At 38.5% G+C, this 13,168-nt stretch overlaps 1 protein-coding gene and 1 non-coding gene across 3 annotated transcripts in view; one reads left to right on the top strand and one right to left on the bottom strand.

Moving 5' to 3' along the window:
• Nucleotides 1–2,642: 2,642 nt before the first annotated feature.
• Nucleotides 2,643–13,168, top strand: part of GLE1 (nucleoporin GLE1-like protein) — a 58,454-nt gene continuing 47,928 nt past the window's right edge. The window contains exons 1-5 of one of the 2 annotated variants that reach the window (XM_077356267.1): nucleotides 2,643–2,849; nucleotides 4,078–4,297; nucleotides 4,400–4,561; nucleotides 5,048–5,206; nucleotides 11,889–12,012. In XM_077356267.1, coding sequence (XP_077212382.1) covers nucleotides 4,296–4,297; nucleotides 4,400–4,561; nucleotides 5,048–5,206; nucleotides 11,889–12,012 — 447 coding nt within the window. In that variant the 5' untranslated portion in view covers nucleotides 2,643–2,849; nucleotides 4,078–4,295. The remainder of the gene's footprint in view (nucleotides 2,850–4,077; nucleotides 4,298–4,399; nucleotides 4,562–5,047; nucleotides 5,207–11,888; nucleotides 12,013–13,168) is intronic. The other variant, XM_077356266.1, reaches the window with a different exon arrangement.
• Nucleotides 3,369–3,471, bottom strand: LOC143847701 (U6 spliceosomal RNA). The gene has a single exon (XR_013235217.1). It is a non-coding gene; the product is annotated as a U6 spliceosomal RNA (small nuclear RNA).

Below are 13,168 nucleotides of genomic sequence, written 5' to 3'. Positions count from 1 at the left end.
GACGATATGAAGAGTGGATTGCATTGTGATGTTGTAAGCCACAAGAATCTGGCTATCCTCAAGTGATCTTCCAGCATGAATGACTATATGTAGCTCTGATGGGATACCCTCTTTTTACTGAATCTTGACCTTAATGTTCTGGATGGTATCCCTTGGCATTACATCAAGATTCCATCAGATGCTTGATGTAATGCCAAGGGATACCGTCCAGAACATTAAGGTCAAGATTCAAGAAAAGAGGGTATCCTATCATAGCTACATACAGTCATCTAGGTTGGATGATCAATTGAGGACAGCCTGGTGGCTTACAATAGATGAATTGACTGCCTGTTGCTCTGATGGGATCCCCTCCTTCACAAGGAATGTAGCTTTTGACAGAACGGACGTGACCTTTGGAATGCTTGCGAACACAAGATTGATGTTTCCAGCTTAGGGATTTGAACAGTGAAACGAATATGCAAGTCTACTGGATGACCTTTATGCCATATCTCACTTCAAGTAGAAAATATGCGGTGGATACATATTTTAGCATTAAACCAGGATATATTAGGCTGCTTCTCTATTATCCAAGTAAGATGTGAAAGAATCCGTTATATAGCCTATTTGGGTAATGTAGCCGAGCTAGCATCAAAATAAGTGGATGGTTTTATGATGAGATGGACAAAGGAATTCCATCATGGGAAAGAATCCAATGGGTTACAATTTTTGGTTTGCAAGGATCTCACTTAAATTTGGCCTTTGATTGCAAAATGAAACAGTAGGAGAATACAGTGTCTAAACTCGCAGGTGGGTTTTTTTGGGTTTATCCAATCACTCTAGGTTTTAGGCAAAATGATGGATTTTCAAGAACAAGCAGGCCATATCTTTCAGATACAATGGGTACATTCTTGATTACTGTCTAGGGGTACATTTTTGGGTAATCTTTGTATATTGTTTTTCTTCTACTGGAAGATCATGTTTCTCGCCCGTGGTTTTTTTGGGTTTCCCCTATCATTCTAAGTGAAAATTGGTGTCATAAAAGTTCCTTCTTAGTGGTCATTGGGCATTTCCTCGGTTCTTCTATCTCCCACAAGAATCGACACCATCCTCATCTGAGAGGTAGCTTAGCCAGCTTTTGTCGCAAGAAGGTTTCAATGTAAATTTGTCATCATGTAATAAACAGGTCTTTGTTTTTCATAGTTCTCGAGTACCCTTGATAAATCACTCTTAACTGGTAGCAAAGTAAATGCTACCCCGAGTTGTGTTTATGATACCACTTTCCCAAGCTATGCAAGTTTTGAAGAAAATGCAACTGAGTCGTAGTGAAAAAGATCTTTCTGAACCAACACCCACTTGATTTAGGGCATGTTTGGCTACTTTGAAATTATTTTATGGAAGTTTTTTTTCCTTGAGAAATATTTAAGGTAAGTTTGGCAACCATGAAAATTTATTCTATGGAATATTTGTGGGCCCAATGGTAAGGGCAGCATGTTTGGCGGCCATGAAACTGCTGACCTCGTGTGAGAAGGGGGCACACATGGCAAGAGAGGTAGATTTAAGGGGGTGTTAGAGTGAGGACTGAGGAGAGCATGAAATAGTGATGAAGAGCAGGGAAAAAGAAGCAGAAAAAAATGTTCCGGGGGGGATATTTTTTCCCTACTTTTCCAGCCCATCTCATGCTCTCCCCACTCACGCCCTCTCGTATCTCTCTCAAGTCTCACCAGCCCTCTCTGCACATCTCTCCCATTGGGTAAATGCTAGAAAAATAGGAATTCTTTGGATTTTTTTCATGGTTGCCAAACGTGTCCTGAAAGATGGGGAGAGAATAAAACCCGTACAGGGTTGGCATGTCAGTTGGTGTTGTGGGTTTATTCCCCCATAGACGTGTGTTCAAATCCCCCAGGCTTACCCGATGCATGTGGTTTAAGGGTGATTGTGTTCATCCGTAGGTATTAGTCTTGCCCTAAATGGGGGTGGGGATACCCTGTCAAAAAAAGGATGGGGGAGAGAATGTGCTTGGTGGAGAGAGCATGGAATGTGAACATGAGAACTCCCAGAAAAACAGGAAAGTTATTACGTTACTTCAAAAATAAAAAAATTCTTGTTTTTCGTGGCTTCTCATGCTCCCCCTCTCCCAACCTCACAAGTCACTCCACTCCCTCTATGCCCATCACTCACAACTGGCTCCCACTAATCTTCTATGGAATAATTTGTTAGATATTTATTCAACTTCACCAGAAAAGATCGTTACCACCACCACCACCATGATGAACGATGTGCGTGATCTGACATCCAAAGCGTTATAGTCTGCCCAAATCACAATTCACGTTAAAAGGGCGAAATGTTACCAGCACTACACTACCGTATTTTGATGAGGGTAATCATCACTTTATTTAAAGTATGGTATGACGGTCCACACCATAAGATGCTCCAAACCGTCCATTAGATGGGCCACTAGTTAAAAGTATGGTATGACGGTCCACACCATAAGATGCTCCAAACCGTCCATTAGATGGGCCACTAGCCTCGAAGGGTTAGATCAACCTATGAAAATAATTTTTGGGGAACAATCTATTTAGGCTGTGGCCCATCTAATGGACGGTTTGTTCATCTATGGAGCGGGCTATACCGTACTTTTAATAAAGTGAAGAGCACACTGCGCCCTCATCAAAATACAGTAGTACTGGCTCCTCATATGTCATGATCTGAAACAAACAGGGCATAAATCTGTCGCTCGATATAAGAGTCCCGCCTTACTTCTTGCTTCTAAAACGTTGTATTGTCTTCCTCCTCGTATTTCTTCTCCTTCAAAACTTTCCTCGGCGTCCCCCCCTGGATTCCGACTTATCATCCGAGGACGACACTGAAAGGTTAGCCCCTCTCTCTCTCATATCTGACAGTATTTCTGTTCTGTGTACCATTTCCCCCCTACGATATCGATTTTTTTTCCAATTTTTTCTTTTTCGGTGGTGTCGTTATTTCTAAAACCCTAATTTCTAACGGTCACAATGTGTGTTTGTGTTTTCAAAAATTATAGCTGATTTCAGTTTCTCCAGCGAATCTTTTAACGAAAAGGTAAAGAAACTGAAGGTTGATTATTTGTGGAACAAATTCGGTAATCGACTATTGAAATAACTCTTTTAGGGTTCTCTATTGACATGTGCTTTGTTTTTCCAACGGTTCTTGTGTTTTCTGGTGTGCTTATAGTTTTAGGGTTTGTTATTTAAATGTGCTTTGTTTTTCAAACGGTTGTTGTTTTCTGGTGTGCATCGTTTTAGGTTCTTTGGGCTCAATTTAGGAAAAAAGAATGTATGGGTTTTAGGATATGGCTGTCCTTTCTCTGGATTTTCATTTTAACGAAGAAAAAGCTTTTTTTTTTTTTGAAAGATTAAAATTTGGACTATTTCTCGATTTGTGCGTGTCATCCTTTCACTGGGGCCATGCTAATCTTCTCTGTATCGTTCCAATTTTCTGGGATGTCTTTGAAGAGTCGCGAAGAAGAAACTGTTACAAGCCTCTTGGGAAAGTGCAACATCTATCTCTATTTGCATGCTAATCTTCTCTTAGGTTTTTATAGTGCAACAAACACTCCTTGTTTAGGAATGAGGTGGATTTGTGCGTTGGGATTCTTTCATGAGAATACATTGGTTCAGGGATTCAACCCATTGTTTTGGTTTTGATTTGTCGCATAAGGGGTGGACACACGGATAATTTTAGGGCAAAACCGCAATGACGGCCGGAGAAGAGGGCCCTATTTTTGAAATAGCTGCAGCATTCAAAATCTTACTATAAAAACCTAGATTGTGTAACAAAAAAACAAAAAGAAGAGCTTTTTTCTTTTCTTCTTCTTTTTCTCTGATTTTTTATTTCGTATTTTTTATCTATTCAACTAGGACACCCTACTTCTCTTTCTTGCTCTGTTTGTCACTTTTTTCTGAAAATACACTCCATCTCTCTCCTATTTTAAGCCCTCTCATCGTTTTTCATTCATATCAGTATTTTTAGATCTCATTGCCCCATTTTTTTTTCTTCTAATTTTAACGGGCTTTGTGTATATGCCTTCAAGTTTTCTTTGAAGTGCTCATTTTCTGTTTCCAGGCAACGAGCATCCAAGGGTGAAGCCCTTGACGACCATCTCTCGCGTTCAGAGCGGCCTGTGGTTGGGAATTTTGCATCAAGAATTCCACTGAGATTCTGTTACTCTTCACGGAGCCATTGCGATTCTTCTCGAAATCATTGAAATTTTAGATTGCGAGAGATCAAGTGGGGGTTGGCAGTGCTTACCCAATTTGCAATATAGAAGGAAGGATTTGGACATGTGAGATTTCCTCTTTTTTTCTTTTCTTAATAATCTTTAAAATGTCTGCTTTCTGAATTGGTTTTATTTTACCTTGGGTTGTTCTGTTACCATCCTTTGCAGGACCATGATTAAATTGGAAGTCCCTTGTTCCAAGAGCTTTCATGGAATATCTCCGGATCCTAACCCGGATTGGAATTTGGACAGTCTCATTTCGGAGCTAAATGCATTAGAAATAAAGCTCAAAGATTCGGCTCCAACAAATTTAAAGAAAACAAAACCCCTGTATGGAACCTTTCCTCATCTCATTTTCTCTTCTACCTGCTCTCTATTGATGTAGAATTTCAAGCTTGGTGAATAAAATACCAACTTTTAACTTTCTTGAGTTGTTTGTTATACCAATTGTATTAAAATGCTGAGTAATTTTCTGTATCTGTAACATAGAGTCAATGCAAGATGATCATTTCTTATTTGTTAGTGGTTGATTTGATTGAATCCTGTTAGTAGAGTTGGGAATGCTCCTTGGGAGCTTGGTTTGTTGATGCAAGTGGGCGGGTCCTCTCTTGGTAGAATCTGCCTTAGCTTTGTTCTTAATTTTCTCTTTACCAGAGAAAAAGAATAGAAGAAGAATTGCTGTTGGTTAGGAGATCAACCTCCTAACTTCAATATATGACCATTTTAGTACATTCTTCATGTGATTTTGGAAAATATATTTTCTTTTCTCTAAATTATTTCGTCCAATAGTAATGCTTTTTCTAATTTTTGGCTTAGAGAGTTCTCCAATGCGAAGTACAATTATACAATGTCTGAGGGGTTTGTAATGCGCGTCTTGGATGATGAAATGGAGCATATTGATGACAATGATGAAGGGGGTTATGATCAAAGTTTGATGACTGGCAGGCGATTTTCTTGTCCCGATCTTGATTTGAGGTAAATAGATTCATTAGCTGTCATGATTCTTTGTCTGTAAGTAATTTATATAAAAAGGAATACAATGATTCTGCAGATTAGTGTAGTATTTAATGCAAATTATGAACTTCTATATATATAAAATTGGGATCCACATGATGTGTATATTGATTGTGCATCATCATTTGTACTCATTTGGAATTTTATGTGGGGTCGAGTAATCAGCCGGCGTAAATTATCATTTCTATTGTGCGTGACTTGATTGTATACAATGGGATGACAAATATGTCCAATGTGTATCTTGTAAAGATTACACCTGGTTCTATATGCATGTTCTGAGTTTGTAACTTTTGGCGACAATGACATCTTTGAAGTTTCCCCGGGTTTGCTTTGGCTATGATGGATGTGTTGACTACAAATAAAAATAGAGGATTGTAGTTTTGGACTTATACTAACAAAATTGATGAGAAAGTTGGATTTAAGGAAGTCCTATGATTACCACATTAATTGTGTCATCATCAATTCAATTTAGTCCCAACATTCCTCTAAGATGACAGTGATCATTGTGGTGATATTTTTCCCTTAATCAATAAAAAGCAATATGTCACACATTTTAATCACTAGGGAACGAATTTTTATTTGAACAGGTGAAACTTCTTTTTATAAAAGAAGAGGAATATAAAAAAATCCAACATGGCAAACCGCTGACAAAGATCATAAGTAAAATACAAAAACTATACACTACATATTAGCTAACATCCTCTGCCTTAATTAGCAAGAATATACATATTGGAATTTCCATATTAATGTGTGAAATATGGCCTATTTCAAATTTGGACAGAATGTGAAATCGTTTTAAATGTTGCTAAAAATCTCCAAGGGGGATAGGGCTTTATTTTTTAAGCCATCTCACAAATCTCCTCCAATCTACAACTTGTTTTCCATTTTGCAAAGCCAAAAACCACTGTTCAATAGCATGAGCAAGACTGGCAAGACTGGCATTAGGCAAGGATACAACATCTATTATGGGCTGAAATTCCACCTCCAAATTCAGCTCGTCACAATTCTTCTCCTAGATTCTAACTACTTGAGAACTTTTCAGATATAACTTTGGTCCTGTCAATAGTGGACCTGATCATGCCAATCTTTCTGTCTGGTGTTCCAAAAATTAATTGTTTGACACAAGAGAATGCCTTAGAAGCAATCTTATTCTCAGGCTCTTTCAGTAACCTCCAGATTAATGCTTCAAGTTCAAACATAACACCTTTGAGATTTCATTGGATACCTGTGAAGCCATGCGCATTTGTTTTCTCCAAATATCTAATTCATTTGTGGGGAAGATGATTCTCCAAAATCACATGGATTTAATATTTTCCATAGAGGACACATTCTACCCCAAAATTCAGCAAATGAATTAACAATGCAAGTGGACAATCTAACAAAAAAGATCAAACTTTGAGTTAACTGGACTCAACATTAAACTATAAATAGAAGATCAATGTATTACCACCAAAAATTTTAGGGCATCATAGATGAGATTTTCCCTTCTACTAACTGTTTTCTGCTTAAAGTTTTTCCTTGCAACGCTTTCCAAAGAAAACTGATAGCTTTGTGAGACCTCTTAGTCCCCAAATCAATGGATAGGAAGTTCATGTTGTAAATTTTGATACGTAAATACAATATAGGAAAAAAGAAGGGCTTTTAAAACTTAGGATGTTGCTATCTGTAAGCCCACCTAAGCAAGTGCTGGTTTCATCTCCGAATGACAGCTCCCAGTCAACTGGAAGAGTCTCTCCATAGTTGGTGGTGCTGGCCTCTCTAAGTCGGACTGTAGGACGGAGTTGCTGCTCAAGGAATCTATGGAGTTTTGGGGTGTTTCTTTAGGTTGCCAGCATGTTGAACCTGATACCAAGAAAAAATTGCGGATTTGGTGATGCTTGGTGGAGATGCAACATCGGTGGGAGTGAGAGGCTAATATTGATAATCTATAGGGTGGGATACATACATTGTAAAGGGTCATGAGATTTGAGTTCCCTGGGTTGGCGTGAGGGTGTAAATGCCACTCACAATATGGATTTGGCGTAGCTGTTGTTGCATGTGGGGGACACCTTGTCCCCTAGTTGTAATCCGGTTATTGCCAGATAAATAAATTCGTTACTATTAAAAAACAAAAAATTGACACTGATTCAGATATCACTTATTTTAGTGAATCAGGTATTCAATACTTTCACGACTGTAAGATTAACACTTGTAGGTAGCAAAAAGGATTATGTATACCAGAGGCACATTAGATTGTGGCTTATTTTTTGGGGTTCATCAGGCCAAGAAAGTTGGGGTGCAAATATGCTTATTGATTAGAAGATCCAGTCACAAGTAGGTCAGTCACTAGTAGGTAAATTACATGGTACTTCATCATGGTGAACAATTGCTTAGCTTCATGGTGTTTTTCTTTAGAAAAAAAAATCGAGTTATGGCATTCATTGCAACTGAGCTCACTTGGTTAAGACATCTTCCGGAAGAACTACATTGGAGGTCTGATTATCACATTTTTTATTATGCTAATGAAGGCACTGTTTAAAATCTCCCTAAGTCAATCACCGTCTCGCCTGAGTCCAACTTTTCTCTTACCAAGTCAATCAAAAGCTCCTTCGACATGCTCAATTTAGTGAAAAATTGACTGCATAAATCATCGACTTACTTGAGTTGGCCTTTTTAGCCTTGATTGAGTTCTCCTTTGAGACTGAGTTTTTAAGAACTGAATCAAAATGCAGTAAAGGTGTTTCAAAATCCATTTTCATGCCAAGACAATATTGCGCATTGAGATTGATTTTTGTTTTATTTGGGAGAAGTAGAGAATGGTGAAATTCTTCCCCTATATGTCAAGTTGCAGATATCATCATAAAGAGGTGCACTACGGATCATTAGATGTGTTTAGTTGACAAGCTGATCATGGTCCAAGGAACACATCTATTTGACAGGGTGTGTTGAATAGAGTTTTTTCTTTCCTTATTTTTCAGCCACTCGGTAGCATCTCCTCACTCATGCCGTCTAAATTTTCTGCCCATCCCGCCCTCCTTGCCTCTCTCCGAAAATTTGATAAACTTATATTCCATGAAAAAAAAATTCATGGCTGCCAAACATGGCCTTAGATATTTTTTTTCCATCGAATCTTCTTATAAGGTTTATTTTGATTTGATGAACAGTTTTGTATCGAAACTCTACAACACCTGATTGTGTTGAGATGCATGGTTGTGCAAATGTGTTGGCATCTGCACATTCATCTTTAAAATTTGCAATTTTTTTTTTCTAATTTCATATATGCATGCATGTATGGATGCAGGCAAAAGTACAATGGGGGCAACTTGTTCAATGATCCATACGACCAAACCATTTATTCTCTAGGCACTGCTATTGGTAGGCCAGTGAACAAAATGCACCCTAATTAGATGATTCTAACCCTCCTATTTGTGGTCGTTAAATGGATCGTGAGGAAACAATAAGCAACATTATGTATTCATCAAGAAAGCCTCTATAGATTAGAGGTTTACAATAATCCATTGGAAGTTGATTTTAATGTATGGCCATCCATAGCAAAAGGCTTGGCAGATAGATGGTTTGGATCATTGAACAAGTGGGCCACGATTGTCTTCTACCCGCTCATATTTTTCCTTGGAAAATTATGTGCTTGCATCCCATATATATATATATATATATATATATATATATATATATATATATATATATCTTTGAGAGTTCCACTAGGCTTATGTTGGACACGCATTTTTATGCATGTCCTTAGTAACATAGTTTTCTCATAAATAATTTTCTTCTCCAATGATTCTTACTGTGACTCTTACTACAGTTGGAGCTCTAATAATTAATATTTTTGGTGGCCACATTTTATATCAGGTACTAGAAAGTATGTATTAATTATCAGATAATTGTTTTCCATCACCCCTGCTCCTTACCATTACTCACGTGATACTTCCTCCGTCCAAATCTTTGCCCTTGCCCATAGCTTGCATTATTGGTGCACTAGGTTTGATGCCTGTCTAGTTGGCACGAAGAAAACCCGATAACCTCCTACTGTCATTGCATGGCATGAGTCTCTATGCCTGCATCTTCCATTGGTGCCACTGTCATTGCCATGCCAAAGCTTGTGGTTTATGCGACCACCACCTTAGAAGCATGAATCTTCCCTCGGGGTGCCGCTCCCACCTCGGAACCTCGATTCGACGCTCCTTGGGAAGGAGCTTCCAGGGAGCGCGACCCAAAGGGACAGGAACCTCTCCCATGACTCTCCAAGCCTGCTTCTATTACTCCATAAGTCTCACCATCACCTACTTTCTTGCATCAAACTCCTCAAACTCTTCAAAGCGCTTCATTGGAGCAAGGACAAATGTTTGTGCATCTTCAAAAGGCACGACGAATGAGTGTACGGAAATGAAGATGGTTAGAAATTACTGCTTTTTTATGTACTTAAAATTTGAAAATACATATGAAAATGGTTAGAAACTATTAGTCTTTGATGTACTTGAATTTTGAAAGATATATAAAGAAAATATTACATAGACGCTCCCATGGTGCTCCCAAACTTGGACTCTTCTAGACCCCCACGCTTCCTTGCGCCCGCTCCCGCTCCCGCCCCCGCACCCTCACCCGCTTCGTGCTTCTAAGACCACCACAACAGATTTCACTGAAGAGACTGAAAAACGTTTCTTCTATACTACCTACATATAATATGTAAAAAAAGGGCGGCCCAGTGCACGAGGCTCCCTCCATTGCAGGATCTGGGGAGGGCTAGATGTACGTAGCCTTACCCTTGCTTTGTAGAGAGGCTATTTCTGTGAGTCGAACCCGTGACCACCAGGTCAAAATGGAGCAACCTTACCGTTGTGCCAAGGCTCACCCTCTTACCTACATATAATATGTACTCTTCAACAGTGTTTAAAATCTCGTTGACTTGGCTCGGAACTCGGCCAAGTCGACGCGGAATGGTGGTGACCGCGTCACGGAGTCACGGACTCGGCGAGTCCGCGCCATCTTGGCCGAGTTTAGACCTAGTCAAACACAAATCCAGCCTTTTACTGGATGTGATCGACTCTGACAGCCATTTTTGCCCATTCGTGACTCCTCAGACCTTTAATCTTTCCGTATTTTCCTTGTTATTCAAAAAAAATAAAAAAAATCTCTGTTCAAAAATCATTCCTGTAAATTTGTGTGAATATTGATTCTCATCCGCTTGGATTTTTGCTGGTTGGTTTCTGATTTTCGAAAGATTGGTGCTTATTTCCCATTTACGTTGTTGCTGCTTGGGTTGGTTTTTGGTTTCACAAGGGTTCATTTTCTTTCTCAAGGTAAGAAGAAGACGATGACTTAAAAAAAAAAAAAACTTAAGAAATTTTGTAATGCATAAAAGATGTTTGAAATCTCAGCCGTTGGATCAGCATAAGCAAAACCCGAAATTTCTCTGAGCAGAAATGAAATTTGGAAGGGCTTGATATAGGATATGTTATATATGCCCCTTTTTTACATGAGACAACACCCTGTAGTATAAAAGAGTAGTAAGAAATACACTAGAGGAGGCTGTCCCCCAGTAAAAACAAGGGTAAAATATATCACTTCTCTTATCCTTTATTATATGAATAAACGTGATGTACATTGGCTGACACAGCTAGAGACACAGATAAAGGTGGCTTTATGACAGCTAGTTTGTGTTGTCAAAATAATGAATAGTTGTCTTAAAGCTGGCATCCCAACTCTCTCTCTCTCTCTCTCTCTCTCTCTCTCTCTCTCACCTGCTATATTTGAGACTTTCCCCATTTGCTGGCACTATTTTGATAATGCCACCCAGAGTTTGTTTTGCACTTTCGAATTTGACGTTCATGCGCATCAAGTATGGTGAATTTGTAATAGTCAATGTGCTGAACTGCTGAAATCATTTGCCTAAAAGTTTTTTAAAGAAGTGTTCTACTGCCCATCCCATATGTTGAACCATACTGTCCATTTGATGGCTCACATCAAGGGCTAGGATCATCATATGGAAATGTTTTATTGGGCACAATCTATTTACATAGCGGCCCATCAAATGGGTGGTTTGGATCATCCTATGGTGGGGGCTGTACACTACTTTTTTGAAAAATACTGGACTATATGGCCCCACACCATATAAAATCTTGTAAAATAAACCAGTAGTGTCATTATTAAAATATGGTAGTGCTGGCCCCCTAACTTTTACTTATTGTTTTTTTTTTTTTAAAGTTAGATAAATCTTTTACTATTCAAATCTAAATTCACTAAAATTCACTAAAAAAGTTAGATAAATCTTTTTTTTTTTCATTTATTATTTATAAAAATTACAACTCATCTAACTTGGCCGCGTCAACCGCGTTCTCGGCCGCGTCCGCGTCGAGTCGACATGGATTTTCTTCGGTCGCATTCTACTTCGCATCCGCGTTTTTAAACACCGCTGTTAACAATATTAAAGTTTGCCCACATGTACTTTGAATAGTGTTTCCTAAGAAAGTATTCTCTTGTACCTTATATCACTGAATTTTTGCATTAAGTATTAGAAATAAGAGAGTATAAACTACCACCATAGGCTGGTTATTGGTCTGAGCAATAAGATATAAGAGAGTATAAACTACCACCATAGGCTGTTGTATTTGTGCACTTAGTCGTTATTGTTACCTTTTTTTTTCAGTGATATAGAAGATTCTGAAGATGAGCTAGATCATGAAACAATTGAAACCCATTTAATGGAGAAAACAGGGCTAGAGGAAGGCATTTTGTTCGAATTGGAACATGAATGCCAGCTAAGAGTTAAGGTGCGTGTTCTGTTATCAATTTAATTTGATTGTGTCTCTTGTGAATGGGTTTAGGACTCAATTGCATTTAAAGAACCGAACCGATTTTTGATTCATTAAGCAACATGGCTTGCATAGTTTCAGGTTTTTTTATTTTTTATGAATAGCAATCATGGGTTGTACATTCTAGCTTTTATATTCTTGCATGCTGCTTTCTCTCCCATCGTAGTGTCTGTAAGCTGATATTCTTGAGATGTTTTCCTCAACATTATGGGGCACCTAAGAGGGAGAGGAAGACTAAACTTATTCAAGGAAGTATGCTGCTATTATCTAGCTATTATATTCTTCCATGCTGCTTTTCTCCCACTACGATGGGATGTTCGTCGTTATCTATTTCAGTTCCCTCAGAATCAGTTTGCGATTCTCTTTTGCTTCTGTTTTCCTCGGCTTCTTTCTTCTCTGCCAGGATCAGGAACTTGTTTTACATATTGGCTTTTATATGGGTTGGCGTGGCCTGGGCTTGTTCATTTTACTTACGTTTTCATGCTTCATTGGTTTTTCCTCCATGTCTCGCTCTTCTCAGCAGGGTATCAATGACTAAAGAGGGGCTGATATACTTCACGTTAGAAGGATTCAATGGGGCTGATTGCCACGTACACTGCTGCTGGGTGTCCCAAGTAATCAAAATGGGCGGATATATCACTTCCCTATATTAATCATTAAGTTAATCTATTTACTTCAGTAGAAAATGTGGTAAGGCATAAGTTACAAAATGCCTCCTGCCACCTTTTGGTTTTATTTCATGTCCTTCATTTTTTTAAATGGCATTTGCTTCCTTTCTAATACATGCTTCTTGAGGTCGTCTTTTATTACATCAAGAGTTGCAGACAACATTCTGCATTTACTGCTATTTTTGTAATTCACACTTGAAAATCATTTTCCCGTTACAGAGTATGAATTGGTTGAGTTAGTGAAAAACTTGTGGTACTCGGCTGCCAAAACAGAGTTGACCCATGCAAGTTTCAAGTCAGTGAAAATTTTCAATATTTATCATGGAATTTTTTTCGCAAATTATGCATAATAACTATTATGTAGAATGAGGAAAGTGGCTAGAGAGGTACGTGGAGAATCTAGAGGAAGTGGGCTGCCGTCTAAAGATACATGGTCGTGGAATGAG

This window comes from Tasmannia lanceolata, unplaced genomic scaffold, assembly GCF_043159265.1.
Source record: "Tasmannia lanceolata isolate RefF3 unplaced genomic scaffold, GAP_Taslan_0.1 ptg000015l, whole genome shotgun sequence".
NCBI lineage: Eukaryota > Viridiplantae > Streptophyta > Magnoliopsida > Canellales > Winteraceae > Tasmannia > Tasmannia lanceolata.
The sequence above is the reverse complement of the archived record's forward strand: the minus strand, read 5'-3'. Positions and strand labels throughout refer to the sequence as shown.